This window comes from Nannobrachium achirus, assembly GCF_963921795.1.
Source record: "Nannobrachium achirus genome assembly, chromosome: 15".
NCBI lineage: Eukaryota > Metazoa > Chordata > Actinopteri > Myctophiformes > Myctophidae > Nannobrachium > Nannobrachium achirus.
In genome coordinates, this window is record NC_137822.1 from 27,618,381 (window position 1) to 27,635,721 (window position 17,341).

At 42.4% G+C, this 17,341-nt stretch overlaps 1 protein-coding gene across 2 annotated transcripts; it reads right to left on the reverse strand.

Moving 5' to 3' along the window:
• Positions 1–591: 591 nt before the first annotated feature.
• On the reverse strand, positions 592–12,804 carry brd3a (bromodomain containing 3a). 2 transcript variants are annotated; one of them, XM_080743190.1, is made up of 12 exons: positions 12,628–12,804; positions 10,095–10,483; positions 8,728–8,865; positions 8,464–8,602; positions 7,694–7,818; positions 7,518–7,590; positions 6,834–7,087; positions 5,838–5,966; positions 5,486–5,674; positions 3,724–3,917; positions 2,372–2,652; positions 592–1,928 (listed from the first exon to the last, which is right to left on the reverse strand). In XM_080743190.1, exons 2-12 carry the CDS (start codon positions 10,302–10,304, stop codon positions 1,849–1,851), a joined length of 1,812 nt encoding a protein of 603 aa, XP_080599316.1. In that variant the 5' UTR covers positions 10,305–10,483; positions 12,628–12,804; the 3' UTR covers positions 592–1,848. The 2 variants fall into 2 exon arrangements, with proteins under 2 accessions (XP_080599316.1, XP_080599315.1); XM_080743189.1 differs by having other exon boundaries at positions 12,556–12,804.
• Between the last annotated feature and the right edge of the window lie 4,537 nt (positions 12,805–17,341).

The following is a 17,341-nucleotide window of genomic DNA, read 5'->3' on the forward strand; positions in this document are numbered from 1 at the left end:
AAAAGATATAAACCGTATCTTTTTTAAATTATTTTAAACTGCGGGGGAAACCAGGCGTGGTCACGCCCCTACGCTATTTTGCCTTCTGCCTGCTCCCTAGGAGAGCTCCAATTCAATTGAACAGCAACCCTACTGATTCTTCATTGTAAATCTGTCTTGAGAGCTTAATCCACAGCTAGTCTTGCCAACTACAAGTTAGATTCACATGCTGCTTGTGCACCGTCATGTTTGTGTAATCGAAGAGCAATCGTCCCACCATGTGTAATAGATACTCATTTCCTCCAGCGAGGGAAATTCGGTATTTGCAGCACAACCCAGCTGCTTCGCTGCGTGAGCAATTAGGGGTTAAGAGCCTTGCTCAGGGACACACATCAACATTGCTGGCCTGGAATCGAACCTGGGACCACCAGGGGCTCTGGTTCCCCAGGTGGGCTCCCTAACCATTCTCCCTAACCATTCAGCTATGTGTTCCACAAGGCCTACACCTAACCAGTCTCCCTGGTCTAGACGGACAAGATGGAGGGAAGTAGGTCTAGAATCCTGGTGGACATTTGTGCTCTCCTGGCGCACCGTTCTACTTCCTACTGTATGTACTAAATATCACAATATTTCCAATATTTGCTAGTTGGGACACCTAGTACAACCATTTGAAATAAGCTTGGAACAAAGCCATTAAACTTTTAAAGGAATTTCAAAAATAAATGTTTTATAAGGGTGGATGGTGGCATATGAAGAGTTTTATTCCAAATTGCAAATAAACCATTTAGAAAGGTTAGGTTAACGCCTTTTCCCAAAACATTAAGTATCTGGTACATTGGAACAGTTATATTTCAATTGCAAGACTCCTGGTGTAAAATTATTTTTGAAACATTTCAAAGATTTCTGTATGCATACATACATAATTACATGTGTGTGTGTTTGTTTAAAACATAATAAAATATGCACTGCAAATAGCAGGTGCTCAAAACAGGTAGGCAAGCTTGGGTGAAACAGAAAAGGGTAGTGGACCAAATTCTTTGTTTAAAATGTCATAAAAATACATTTAGCAATAGTATGTCAGTTGTAAAACACTGGCAACCGGGGAGGAAGAGATACCATGAATCCTTACGACTAAAAACTGAACTAAAACTGTTAACCCTGGCATTTCCATTCTGGGGCTTACATTCGACAAAAATAGCAGATTATCTATAAGATCGCAATGCGAAGCGTTGTGAGCTTGTAGATGGGGCTGTCACGATTATGACATTTTACATGACGATTAATTGTCACTCAAATAATTGCGATTAACGATTTAATTGTGTTTCTGTCGTTGACAATTACATTTCTGTTTGGCTTGTAGGCTTTTAAGTTGCACATGGCAGATACGACACATAACCTAAATATACAAAAAAATTACTTACATATTTAACAACTTTATACTTGAAAAAGAACATTGATAGTGGAAATAGCCAATCTACAAGCTCACAATGCGTTGCGACGCGTTGTGAGCTTGTAGATCTGACATTTTTGAAAATGTTTGAAAATATGAACATTTTTCAACATGTAAACGACCATGACGATTATGTAATAATTGTGACAGCCCTACTTGTAGATCTTCTATTTTCATCATGACATCAAAGCAAGACCGCCGGCGGTCACACAACTGACAGATCAATAAACACATTATTTTAAAGTTTGACAGTACTCTTAGGGCTGCAGTGTCTTGAAATCCAATTCTGAATTGTTAGTAGACATTTTGGAAACCAACTCTTCATATGTCTTCCTTAGAAAAATGAAATACAAATAGAAATAAAAAATATATATTTTTAAGAAATCCACAAAACAGGTATAGTACACCAACATGCTCCTTCAATCAGAGTCGCTGTCTGAACTTGAGCCACTGGAACTGCTGCTGCCAAATTCTGAAGAGCTACTGCTCCCACTGGCACCTTGGGGTGAGGATAAAACCAGGTCAGCTGTGATTTACATGCATAAAGTTATTCATAGAAATACAATGCTACAGCCTACAGTAGGTATAGGGGCACAACATTCAAACTAATCAATTAAATCGCTTATAGAATACAATACAATAAAATAAAATAGCAGATCAACAAGCTTGTCACGATGCAACGTGATGGGAGCTTGTAGATGGGCTAGTTTTAGTTTAGTTATTGTTGCACCATACCAGTGTGCGACAAACTTAATGTGGTTAATTAGACTAATCAACTTAATCATTTATTAAAATCGATTTGACAATTTGTAGATGTTTTTCTTTTTTTAAGAGGGAGGAGAAAAAAATGTATACGTATAAACGGATTCTCGATTAATCAAAATCAGCAGAATAATGGATAGTTGATAGTAGAAAAGGCGGTTCATGGCACTCGGTACTCACGGTTTGGTTCTGTCTTCTTCCTCTTCTTATGTAAACACAGCTTGACGTATCGCTCGAGCTCACGCAGTGTCGACGACTTGAGAGTCTCAAAGTCAATCTCAATCTCATCCGGGTTGGAATCGCGTAGCGACGGCTCTCGAGTCTGGATGATGCGCACCACGCGGCCCAGCTTCCCGCCAGGTAGCCGGTTGATGTCCAGGCTCAGCTGGCGTTTCTCGTCGTAAGTCATGGGCATAGGCTCACCATCTGAATCATAGCCTCTGGTTTTCTTCTTCGGTTGTCTGTTGGCGGGGACAAAACTAGTCAAAGTCTATTTGCAATAGGTCAGTGGTTCTCAAACTTTGAAAATGTGAAGGTCTCCCCTTAAACAGTGTACAAATGGAACCACATGGACCCTTTAGGGTCTATTTGGTTCCATATGGTTCCATTTGTCAATACTAGGACAAGCCTGTCAATAAAAGGAACCTGAAATCCACTTTGAGAACCACTGCAATAGGTCAACAATCCATGTGTAACTCAGTCAAATACAAGAATTCTACACACACACAAACGGCACAATCAACATCAACAGTTGCATCGTTCCCATGGAATCCTGTGGTCTCTGCTTAGTGGATCAGCATCTCTAAAGAATTATTATTTCCTTCGGTTCATTCATGGGGCTGAGGGATATAATATTTAAGAATTCATCTAAATTTGGAAGCTCCTGTGTTTTCTGCAATTCAAGGGGATTCTTTGGCTTTACACAACGTAAAGCCAAATGTAAAGTGCAATGACACTTTCGACATTTGAGTTGTGTAGTTACCTTGTCATGATAGAGCTACTCAAATTGGCTTGATACTGTATATTGCTCCACTGATTGATTAGAAATGAATCACAAAGTACTGATTTAGCCATTTGTGTAAGGCGGAACACAGGGTTCAAATAGTAAAATAAAGAGGAAGTTGACATTTTTGTAAACAATAAATGCCATACCATGCATTTTTCCACGTGCCAAGTCAATGAGAGACTCTTTTTGGCATATCAATTTCTAATCAATGGAGAAAGACATCTTGCCAACTTGTCTGGTTACATCATGAGTCATGACAAGGTTACTACACAAGCCAAACCTTTACCCAAGTGTCATCGCGTTTTAAAATTGTTATGTTATAATGCTGTACATGAATTTATTCAATAAGATGCTGTTTTAGGGGTTTTTTATTTAATATAGACAAAACCAATAGATTCATAAACAGTAGATTGAGTAGTTGTATTAAACATGTCAATAATAATAATACAGAACCAGCTCAAGTGAATTATATTTTCTTTTTTAAGAAAAATAAAATAAAGAAAGAGGAATTTTCCAGTTCCTATACCTGGTGCCACTGCTGTTGACCTTTCTGGAGGAACTCTTGGGTTGACCCTGCTTTCCTGCTTTTGCTTTTTTCTCCTCCTCTGGATTGCCCTTGCTGTTTTTGGCATCCTTTTTCTTGTCTTTTTCTTTTTTCTTCTTTGGTTTACTCACAGGAGCCTGGGAAAGCGCAGCAAGCTGTTCATGGACGGCTTTTAGCTGGACGGAGAGAGAGCCAGTGGATATTGGTTAGCGCAGAGCCGCATGGTAATAATGTGGAAAAATTAACCACACAGAATTATCTGTGTCCAACCAGTGTAGGACACATAATTATTGTGGCGCATCCAATTTTCAGCCCTGTTCATTCACACAATGGTGCGGAGAAATGAGGATTTAAATAAACAATAAAACCAAATCTCATAATATAATACGCCACCACCACACTAAAATAGGTCTGAACCCACAGTAATTTATGAAAAGTTAATGGATGTTTAGTAACGGGTCCGTATTTAGACTTGAGAAATGATGAATCCATCAAGACAACCATGGTTTGTCTGGCTTGAGCAGGGGCAAGGCTAGTCTGGTAGGATTCACCTTGAAACATGGGCTGCATATTGTTGTATTGTTTTTGGTTGGTTTCTATTCTGAATGTTTTGAAGGTTTGCACAGGGCTCTACTTCCTGTATTGTCCAGGCTCAGATTCTGAGCCTGGGACAACTTCCTGGCCAGGAATATCATAGTTTTGGCCCAGAGGTTCTTCTCGCCCCCCTAGTGGCGAAAAAAAAAGAACCTCTGGGAACTCAGATTGGGGCAAGGCTAATTGGGCGGGCTGTGAATAGGCCTGTCACAATTATTACATAATCGTCTAATCGCAACTGTTTGACATAATCGCAATAATCGTTTCCATGTTGAAAAATGTTCATATGTTTTCAAACATTTTCAAAAATAGTGGAAATGGCACCATCTGCAAGCTGTGAGCTTGTAGATCGGCTATTTCCACTATCGATATTATTTTTTTTAAGTAGTTGAATATGTCATAATTTCTTCGGCATGATTAGGTTATGTGTCATATCTACCGTGTGCAACTTCAAAGCCTACAAGCCAAACAGAAATGTTTGGCTTGTCCAAAGACAAAAACACAATTAAAGTTGTTAATCACAATTATCTGAGTGGCAATTAACCCATTTAGAACAGGTACACATATTTTGTATCATTATGTTATTCTTTAACTATTGAAAAAATAGCAGATATACAAGCTCACAGCGCGGCACCGAGTGCCGCGCTGCAAGCTTGTAAATCTGCTATTTTTGAAAAATCGTGAAAATTAGAATTTTGACCATATTCTATAAGTGTCTTTTGTATCCTTCTAAGATTTTTTTGAGAAACCCTATGTATGTCAGCAATCTGACCAGCCATCGTCAAAGAAAAGGTCCTTTTCACTTAACTGGAGCTCAGCTAGTCTGTTCTTGAGAGACTACTATGTCAGTGGTTCTCAATGTACCGGTATTTGGCCACGGACCCCCATCTCAAAATATCTAGTTCCAGGGACCCACCCAGAAGCAAAATTTGAGTTACAAACGTTGAAACGTGAAAATACATTATATTCACAGATTTGCACACATTTTCACGACTTTTTCAAAAATAGCAGATCTACAAGCTCGCAGTGCGGCACTCGGTGCCGCGCTGTGAGCTTGTATATCTGCTATTTTTCACTGGTTAAAGCATTCAATAATTCTAGGCCTAAATGGGTTAATGGTCACGTAAAATATCATAATGGTGAGACGTACCTGTTCTGCGCCCACCTGCTCCTGTAACTCAGCCAGTCGGCTGGCGCGCTCATCCTCCGAGTCGGAGCTGCCCGAACTGGAGGAGTTGCCACTGCTACCACTTAAGGCTGTGCCCTTAGTGACAGCGCCTGGTGAGTTCACTTCTACAGGTTCATCTGGCATCTTGGAAAACCTCATCTCAAACACATCCTGAAAACACACGTACAAAAGGTTGCCATAGAGGGAAATAACAAAATAAGAAGTAATGATAACAAGAAAAAATAATCTTCCTTAAATGGTCCACTGAGGAGAGAACTATACATTTTAGTTTACATCTTTAAAAGTCAAGGCAGGTTCAACATTCCGGACATACCTGGAGTTTTCTGGCCATAGCAACAACCTCGTGATCAGTGGGGTTATATTTGTAGCAATTTGAGAAAATGAGTCGAACATCTGCAGCAAAGGCCTGTGCATCAATGTACTCTCGTCCATCCATCTTTTTCTGAAAATGAACAACGCGTTATCAAAATGCAAAACAGCAATAGCAGCAAATTCAGCGTGCATCTGAAAAGGACCCCGGTGCAGTTAAGTTGTGATTGGCTGAACGGGAGGTAGGGCGCGCTCCACTGTGTTCACTTGGTCCGCACGGAGGTGCCAAAAGTCGGGGGGACGAAGATTTATTATTCTAGCCCCCTGGATTACAACTTCTAGCGGCGCTGAGTCGGCTCAAGCGGACTTCGCAACGCTCGACACAGCGACTCGCTCGCTTTAGCTCGCACGGGGGTGTCTCACGTGGATCAAGTCCGCTTGAGACCACAGATATAAAGAGCTAGATGCCTCGTTCGCTTCTTCAGTTAATTAGAGCAATGTGCAAAAGTTCTAGTCCGGACTTCCTGAAAAAACTAAGGGAACGCTGTCAGTCAAACTACTGGCCAATCACAGCGTGTCTTTTCCGTGACTTATCCAAGGACCACAATTCAATTCAACAGCCAGTTCTGATGTTGCGCTGCTCAGCTGTTCTTATAGGCTGCATACGTAAAGACCAGCCCCCACCTGCCTCTGATTCGCTTACCGACTTCCGTATGTGTGACGCACGCGGAAGTAATGAACACGGAAGCGACGAAGATTCCCTTAGTTGCTCAATGCATACGCCCCCTAGCCGAAGGAGGCGTCTACCTTTCTATGTCTATGCTTGAGACGGCGTGCCTCCCTCCGTCATCTCCACTGAAAACAAGCGTTCCTTAACAAGAACCTAACTGTACCGGGGTGTTTTTTTAGGATTCACGCACAAATTCACACACAAAACATAACCCAGTAGACAGGAAGAATCGAAGATAAGAATGAACGGGCAAAAGTGTGTGATTCTCACTTTTACAGTGCTAAGATCCATGGGGTATTTGATGATGTCATGGTAGTCGTGTAGCTGTAGAGCCTCGGCATCAACAGGCTTGTAGAAAGGCCAGGCGTAGGCTGCATGTTTCTTAGAGAGCATTTCTTTCAGGATGCCGTCACAGTACTTGAGCTGCTCACTCAGTCTGCCCCGCCTGCACCCAAGCTCAGCTTCTTCCAGGTCCTTCTTGGGAGGCTTGATGGCTCGGCCCGTGCTCTCGCGCCTCGGCTTACCTTTAGGGATGGGACGATATGAAAATGTCATACCACGAGTATTGTGACATAAGAAATCGCAATTTACGATATTATCACGGTAATCAAAATCCATTATGTTGGGGCGGAACATTTGCCAAAAAATAGCCAATGTACAAGCTCACAACGCGTCGCATCGCAACGCGTTGTGAGCTTGTAGATCGGCTATTTTTTGGCAAAGACATTTGAGAGTGAAAAAAAGACTGTATCAAGTACGTATATTATAAGTACTTTTGACCAAATAGATGGTTCAAGTGGTACCGGATATGCAGCTCGGCAAATAAAAGGTGAATTGACCCAGTGCATGACGGAGGACGATATCACGATAAATTAGATGTCCGCGATGCGATTATCATGAGTGTTTTTTATCACGATAAACGATAACATGTTGTATCGTCCCATCCCTACTTACCTTCCGGCGACTCGTTCATGCTGGTCGTGATAATTGAGGTAGTGGTGGTGTCTGCTTTCCGCTTCATGCCTTTCTGCTCAATAGAAATAGACAAATCAACCGCAGTTGGTTAAAATTCTGTTCCGGTGTGTCGAGACAAAGATGAGCAATAATTCTACGGTAAAATGTTGACTCACTCTGGCAGCAGGCGGGGATGATGGCAAGTTGGTGGTTAATGAGATGGAGGTAATGGAGTTGAGGGTTGTCTGGGATTTGGGTGGCGTGACTGAAGAGCAGGAGATCACCGTTTCATCCTGGCCAGCTGTATGCATATTTACACAAATTGAAAGGGAAACAGAAACTAAGGTTGGGTCATGAATAGCAAAAGCAAACGATTTAAAAAGGTGGAACACGTCAACTTTTTCCATTATCATTTTCAGCTGTTGCTGTGAAACTGTATGATGGCACAGTAAATGTTTGAGAAAGAACAAATTGCAAAAGCAAAAATGTGCTTTGAGCCAACATTCAGCTGTAGTTCTTAGGCTTGGTTTGGTTGAAGGGAAGGGTAACACTTCAGAGTGTACAAATGGAACCACTTTGGAGTTTATAGATTGAAGTCCCATCCCACAGGCAGGGGTGAGATGCCGTGGGCTTGGTGAGCCTAGACTTTATTTAGCTGCACGCGCACCTCGCCGCCTCACGTGCAAGCACGCGCACGTCACGAATTTAGAGGTGCACCACTTCTAAAATCAATATCACACCACTGCCCACTGCCCACAGGTAAAAATCTTATCAAACCGGGGTCTCTTTTATGCAACTATTGGCCAATGATGGCACTAGGAAAGGCTGTGGGGGTCACCAAAATCATTGGGGCCATCATCTGAGGAGCAGGAAGGTGCACAGAAGATTCCATGGACAGACGGACCGACATAGCCATCCTTAGAGCCCCAATAGGCAAAACTCTCACCTGAAGAGAGACTCTTTTTGGCTGCCTTGGCCTTGGGTGCTGGAGGTAAAAGCTCCACTTCTCCCGGTGGCATCATGGCAACTTTCTGCAGGAATATCTTTTCCAAGGCCTGTGCCATCAGCACAATGTCATCTGTGGGCTGGAGTGAAATGCACAGAATGTTTGTTTACATTATGCAATTTAATGGGTCATACACAACATAAACCAAGTACACAAGAACATGGTCACAAGTGCCGAGCAACACGGTGGATTTGTCCTCCTCACCTTGTTGTATATGTAGCAGTTGGTGAACATGGTGTTGAAGTCTTGCATACATTCACTAGCACTGCTATAGTAATTGTTCTCCAGTCGTTTCTTTATTGTCCCCATGTCCATAGGAATCTTGATAATCTTATGGTAATCCTAGTTGACAGAGACAGAATAAGACAATGTGTCAGTTATTTCCCTCTGGTCCACACAATTCTTCAGAGGGATTACAAATGACCACAACATTTTCCTTCACACCATTATTGGACATTCGGGCATCTCCCACACTTGTCTTTCCAGTGGGGCCGAGTATACATGCATCATGTGGCAGGTACAGATCCCAAGTCAATTGCAGCCTTCTCCAACGGTTGGCCTTGGCACAATTCTATTCACACTCGACTCTATATAGCCAACATGGGTCAGATAAATTGGCTCAAAAAGGAGCTGTCACTATAATACTGAAAATTGGCACGACTGGCACTGAATGATTGGTCCATTTTCAATACTACGGGTATGATTCAGTTGGCACTCAATGGGCACAGACATTCGATACCCAGACCCAGTTGTCAGTACATTTTCAAATTAAACCCAGCAACATAAAAGTATATATTTGTAAAATGTTGAGTTAACTAAATATTTGTCATGTTCCGACTCCAACAATTCCAAATTCATGGTCAGTTGTGCGACAGTGTTGCACTCAGGAGCGGTCTATTATTAGTGCGCAATACAAATTTCCCATGTCGTCTTGTGGTCTGTGAGCAATGCAGTTTCCTGGTGTGTCATTCGTTTCACTTGCATTGGAGTGGTTGGCTCATTGTAAGAAAACTACAAACAAAATGCCTGCCAAATGGGGTCAACCACATTGCTTCTTTTCTACTGGTTGATACAAAGTGAAAGTTTACCAATGTTGAACTCCTGTCGCTTCTGACGCGTACAAGTGACCGCAACACCGCTGCAACATCTACAGACTACTTACAGGGAGGGATGGGACGATATGAAAATTTCATATCACGATTATTGTGACCAAAGAAATTATCGCGATAATCAAAATATCCCCAACATCAATTATTCTGGCTGGAGCGGAACATTTGCCAAAAAAATGCAGATCTACAAGCTCACTCACAACGCGTTGTGAGCTTGACTGTAGATTGGCTATTTTTTTGGATTTGCTAGAGTGAAAAAAAGACTATTCAGTACGTATATTATAAGTAAGTTTTACTAATAAAGGGTTTAAATGGTACCGGATAAACAACTCTGCAAATAAAAGGTAAATTGATCCCTGTGCATGACGGAGGACGATTTCACAATAAAATAAATCTCCACAATATGATTATCGTGATTATTTCACAACTAATAATATCGCTTATCGTCCCATCCCCACTTACAGGGAGTTGGAGTTTGACGGCGTCGACAGGCTGGTAGAACGGCCATGCGAACTGGTGCTTCCACAGCGTCTTCACCACCACGTTGTGCATGTACTGCAGCTGGTTGGTCTTGCGCCCTGGCTTGCTGGGGTTGGTGAACTCCGGGGGCGGCGGGTTGACGCCGTAGTTATGCGGAGGATCGGAAGTCTTTGTGTCTGCCATCATGGACATGGTGCACACGACGACGACGGGGGGGAGGGGGGGACAGACAGACTATCAACCTCTGTGTCTTAGAGACGGATGGATGAGTTGAGTTGTCTTCAGTGAGTTCTGTGTCTCTGTTTGTCTGTCAGCTCTTCAGAGGCTCTGCAGGAACAGCATCCCATGTCAGAGCCCCTATTTTGACCAACCTACAAAAAAAAAAGAAAAACAATGCGATATATATTAATAAGAAGCCATTTTGAAGCCTCCACCAGCGGACAGCCATTACTTTTTCGATATATACTGCTTAAAGAATTTAAGGGAACAAAATGTTCCCGTAATGTATTTGTGTATAGTATATTATAGTACTGCTCAAATAATTAAGGGAACATTTTGTTCCCTTAAATTCTTTGAGCAGTGTAGTTCAATACGTTTGTAATTTAATACAAATATAAATGTTTTCAACTTCTTCACGTGTTATTTATTTATAGACGTTATACGTGGGGTATTGCCTGTGCCTACACAATACAATCCAGTGTTTTGATATTATGATGACATTTGTAACTGTGTTTGTAACTGTAAATATGGACCTTGAGGGTCCATTTTGATTCATTTTAACACTCCTGAGATAAATTAACACAGGGCTTTCATCCCCTGGAAGCTTGAGAGCTTCCTTTGAATATTTCAACATCCAGATGCCTGTGAAGGCGACATCAATAAACATAGGAACAGCCTTAAACATATCAGGAACACGCAACAAAAGATAAATTATGTGCATGGTTAGGATTCTGCCAGATTTCAAGTTGTCGCCGCAAGGGTTGTAATGTAAGGTTTAAGATTTGCGATCAAATTTAAACAGAACAGTAAGTTATCGAGTGGATTAGAATTAGAAATGCAACCACAAAAATAACGAAGATGAATGCGTTTGTGTCTCATAATAGTGGGCTTCGACCTCAGCATGGCTAACCAACAGTGGTGGGAACTAATCAATTGAATGTATTCAAGTACTGTACTTTCATTTACTTTAATACAATTCTGACTTAAAGTACTTTTACTTTACTCCTATTTTATACTTCTACATTTCAGGGGAAATATGGTACTTTGTACTCTGCTAGAATTATTTGACTGCTTTAGTAACAAGACACTTTGCAGATAAGTATAATACAAAACACGAATTTAAATGCCAACATACCCAGCAACACAACAGCTTCAATATTAAAGCAATGAGCACATGTATGCATTACTAATTAGTTACAACACTGGCATATGATTACAAAATGGTCCATTCTGCATGAATAATACTTTAACATTTGGTACTGACATGTTAAGTACATTTTGATGCCAATACCGTTGCTCTTTTAATCAAGTAAAACATTCTAAACAGGATGTTACAGACTAGTATTTCTTACAATGACATTGTGCTACTTTTACTCAAGTCAGTGGTTCTCAACCAGTGGTCCGGGGACCACCAGTGGTCCTTTAGAGAGGGTCCAGAGTGATCCCCAGCTAAATGATGGAGAGTTGGTAACCAAATGGACCATTACAAATCTACAACTGTGTAAAATGAAACCAAATGGACCTGCTCTCAAGAGTAACATTATTGTTAAACATCTGGCATTACTTAATTTAAAAGAGGTCTATAGAATATAGAAGAATGGTTATGTTTGCTTGTTATCTCTCCTATGGTACCATCATCAATACAGCATGGAACTGTGGACAGTCTTATCCAACCAACGGTCTGAGAGGTTAAATCTCATCAAATGGGGGTCCGTGGCTAAAAAATGCTCAATAAATAATGGAACACGACAAAGATATAAAATGGGTTGAGACCCACTGACTTGAGAAAAAAGGGGGGGAAACCTGAGTGTACTCCCACCACCACCGCTGCTTAACGTTAGCTAAGCAGGTAGCATCACAGTTAGCAGCGAGTTGTTAGCCCCAGTGAAACAATGCTAACGAAGCAAGCGGGAAATCTCCCGACTGTCTCACTTCATTATCCACCTACCGCGGTGCTGAACGAGGCTTTTATGTATTATATCCTACGGTTTGCTTTACAGACAGAGCGGCCGCCACGAAAAAGCAGCGTTAGCCAGAGAGCTAACGTTACGTAGCAGCAGCATTGTTGCTAAAGAAAGCATGCAAAGCTAAAAATGTATACACACAGTCACACACGGTAGCTAAAGGTGGCTAAAGCTCGCTAATGGGGGCTACAAAGGCGTGCACTGCACACACACATCAACAACAACAACAATTTTTTAAAGCATGTGCACGTTGTACATACGAACTGATAGCATGCCCCAAAGTTCCAATAGGATGCACGGTAGGTAGGTAGGTAGGCTGTTGCTTTTCTTACGGGAGGTTCGGCTGTGTATGTGTGTGCGGCGAGTAGAGAGACTTCAGCGTTGAGAAGAAGAGGAGCCCGTTTAATTTGGAGGAGGAGAGGAGGCCAGGCAGCCAGCAGCGTGAAAAGCGCCAATGACTTCTCTGAACCAAAGAGCGTCTTCCTCTCAAGACGTGCAGTGCTACTAGCCTACTACCAAACGAACGAACGGCACGGGCAGCAGCAGCAGCTGGAGAGCTAGGCTGCGATCCGTAGGAGACGGTGGGGGAAGGAGCGCTTCTTTTCGCTTCACCAGCGTCGGCAGGGGGTTACTGACTACTGAGGTTAGGGTTTGGGTTAGATTTAGGCATAGTTTTACTGAGATTAGGTCTAGGCATAGTTTTAATGAAGTTAGGGTTTGGGCAGCGGCGTCAGTTCAGAAAAAGCTAAGGTATGGCAACATGACTGGTGTCTTGCACGCGCGCCCTCGTGCGCGTGCAAGACACCAGTCATGTTGCCATAACTTAGCAACAGGCACGATTACAGTACATTTTATTATTTCCCCCTGTAGCCAAGGTATGGCAGCTGCCATAGCTTGCCATACCCAACTGACGCCTCTGGGGTTTGGGTTAGGTTTAGGGCAGGCATAGATCACCCGCGCGGTCCAAGTGACCACAGCCGAGCGCTCCAGACCTCCGCTCCAGCCAATCACAACACAAGCCGTGCCTTCTAATTTATTCAACCCCGTCTCCTACGGATTCCATTATCGCCTGCATTAGCATTGCACGGCATTGCACTAGGATCGCATGTATTGTTTACGTACCCGCGCGATGCATCACGGGATAGATACTACTCTCCCTCAGCGAGAAGAAGGGGGTGTGACCGTATGGAGAGGACATCTTCACCCTTTTAGATAGCTCTGTCTTGTCTTCATCTTTACAGTCTATGGCAGGGTCTTCGACGTTTTCAGGCCTTGGAGGACCCTTTAGTTGAGAGAGAGATGAAGAAGCAGGGACCCCCCACAACATAGATTCCGTATAGTTTCATTGTTTTTTTCATCAGTGTATTTTGGATTCATGTCAATTTGTGTTTTCAGATATTTAACCACTTGAACTGTCAATACTTTCAAAATAATAATAAACTTGACCTTTCACTCTAGTGTGCTCTTTTTTCCCCTCTACACCAAAGCTCTTTGTCCAAAATAGCCGATCTACAAGCTCACGCTTTGTGAGCTTGTAGATCTGCTATTTGTGGCTAAAGTTCTCAGAATATGGACACTAGGGTTCAAGTGGTTACTATAAAAAGGAGAAAAAAACTATCTATCACTCAAAGATTTGGAGGACCCCCTGTAGTAACTCTGATGACCCCCTAGGCGTCCCGGACCCCCTGTTGAAGACCCATAGTCTATGGTCTTCACTGTTCCTCACTGGATACAATGTCAAGGTAAACTTTATTGTCCAGTCCACAAGGGAAATTTTGCTTGGGCTTTCACCCCTACTGCAGCCACACATAAAACATCATGACAATACTAAAATACATACAGAGGGGGGACACAACAATACACAAGTGCACAGAAAGTGTACCATAGGCCTATTTCTATTATCTTGTGTATCTATCGACCATAGTGCTATATTGGGTCTATCTGTCACTATGCACATAATTATTACCAAATGTGTGCCTGGGGATTTTGTTGACAACCACATTGTTATTGTGATATAAAAAGGTTCACACACACACGCACGCACGCACGCGCGCGCGCACACACACACACACACACACGCACACACACACACACACACACACACACACACACACACACACCTTTCTGGGTTCATATTTCAGTTTTGACTTTTGAATCTCAAACTTTGGAATTGCTTTTATCTGCAAATCCAACCAGGTATGTAGGCCAGTAGGCTATACCCAATGGAACACATACTGTATCTCCACCAGGCCAGGTGAGATTCCATATGTGGACAGGTGTTATAGTTACCTATGTAGGAGTCCGACACATCAGTCATGTGCACTGTACGCAGTTTTTAAACTGTACACTGTTACACTGTATGGTTTTTGTTGTTTTTTGGGTTGTCTTGGGTGACTTGTTGTTGTCTGGTTGTTGTGGGTTGATGTTTTTGTGTGTAATAAGGCTGAGAGTGCTCCTGGCACAAGCATTTCATTGTATGTCTGTACCTGTATGGATATGCATGTGACTAATAAACCTGAACCTGAACCTGAACCTGAACCTGAACATGACTCTATTTGGACATGGTTTCAGACTATTGTTCATTTCAGTGAACCGGACCATTCAGGGTCGTTCAGTAAAGATGAAGTCATTTCGTTCACTTGGTCGTTCATCACTTTTGAGAAACGGTGGGAGTTGGGGAGATGGTGGAGTGCGTGTAGTATGACTGACGGACCGGGACCGATCTGTCAATTTCTCTGGGTGTGTGTTATTTTTCCGCCACGCATTACTCCGACGTTGCGTTAGCCCAACTCTCCCCATTAGTGACCCTAACTCTAACCTGGCCCAATGTGGCCCATAGACCTATACGTTCCTGAAAAAGCTAAGATTTTCATGAACTAAGAAAAAAATGTAATGATTTTCCTATTGTAATTTCATTAATAAAAAAAAGAAATTCCATAAATTAGGAAACAAAGGGTTAAGAAGTATTGAAAATAGACGATCTGAGCTAGTAGATCTGCTGTTTAACTATTTGGATCCCGGGCAAACATCTAATCTCTCTTTTGGGACTCGAGAAATGGTTTTGGAACCACTGTGCTAGATTATACAAATATATGATACTAGCCCTTACCCGTTCAAAGATATGAGCTCCGAAATGATGTGCAGTGTGTGGGTTATGGGGTGTGCACTGTGCACACATATGAGGGATGGAAAGTAACTTTAACTGGTGCTTGCATGATGTAGGAGCATCAATGTAAGAAATACCCGTTTCGTTTAATGGCTACAGACATACTGTGTACCGATCTGCATGATTTTTGGACAACATCTGTAACAGGGCCAGACAACCCCCCCCCCCCCCCGCCCCCACACACACACACACACACACACACACACACACACACACACACACACACACACACACACACACACACACACACACACACAACATGTTGCCTCATGATAGATGCAGAATAGATATGCCTCATGCTAGATGCAGAATAGATAGTAGATACACCATAAAAATGCTAATATACAGCATATGATTTGTGAAAGTGACAAACGGGCTTCACAGTTATGTCAGGTGTGTTCATATGCTAATGGTGATGCGATTTCAGATCAATTGCTCCAGCCACTGAGGAGAAACGCTGTGACAGACAGACAGACAGACAGACAGACAGACAGACAGACAGACAGACAGACAGACAGACAGACACTCAGACAGACAGACATTCGGAAAATTATATGTTTGATATCAAGTAGCCTCCATTTTAAGCAGGCCTTGTGCAACCTGCCTGCTATTCACATACACCAGTGAATAAGTGGACTATAATAAGAGAAGACAACTGGAACGAACACTATAAAATTGAAGCTGATCGTCATCATTGGCACCCCCAAGAGGACTATGGCTATTTGGGGGTCCTTGTCATGGAAAAAGACATATATGTATGCACACTACAGTGATTCCTGGATTCATAGAAGGATGTAAAGCTGTCCTAGAATGAAATGATATAAATATCAATTACAACTGTGGTGGGTCAGGAAACATGTGGCCCTTCAGTGGGGGGATGCGAGATTTCACCTCATAAATCAGTGGTAGGCAACAAGCGGCCCGTGGGCCAGAAGTGGCCCACCAGCGATAATATCTGGCCAGGCAAATAACAAATTATTAAATTCTCCATTCTTTGAATGTCATGTTTTCACTGTCTTGAGACTTTTGGATGAAAAACGTAAAAAACAAAACAAAAAGAAAAACAAAGCTGTGTTTCACATGCTATGATACATTGTTTCTCTCTGTTCTATAAGAGACCTTGAACCATGAAAGAGTTCTTGTTTGAAAAAGAGTATGACTGTCTGTCTCCAGGTGAAATGTTCTTTTGAAACTTTTTGATGAACTAAAATATCCTCCAAATGCCACTTTCAAGGTATGGGCCTAACAAATGATTCCTTGTGCATTTCTAGCCATCGTTATAACACACACACACACACACACACACACACACACACACACACACACGCACACACACACACACACACACACACACACACACACACACACACACACACATCTTTATTTATTAACTTTTAACAATGTATACAAGGTTGTTTGTTTCAAGTTCCTGGTCCTAAATTATCCATTGATTGTGTTCTGGCCCACCATCTAATGGCTAAAGGGCCATTTATAGTTACGTATGGTTGATTTTGTGTACGTTTGGGGGTGAGGCAGTACGTACGTTAATTGCGTCGACATGCATAGTTGCTCTCTCCGTTATTTTTGTGCCAACCCGCTCTCCGCTCCAATTCTGCTCCCGTTTGGGCCGCGCGCCACATGGAGGTGTTTTTTTTAGCCAAAATAGCCTATGTAGAACCACAGAATGTCTTGACCCGACGACCAACGTGATGTTTGCTGTCGGCAACGGCAACGTTATCGCGGTAAATGCAACTCCGCGAGGGACTGAGGTACAGATTGAGATTAACCACCCGGACTGAGTAATTATAACAAAACACACTGCACCCCTCTTGCTGTTGGAGGACAGGCGGTGTGTGTGTGTGTGCGCGTGCGTTTGTGTG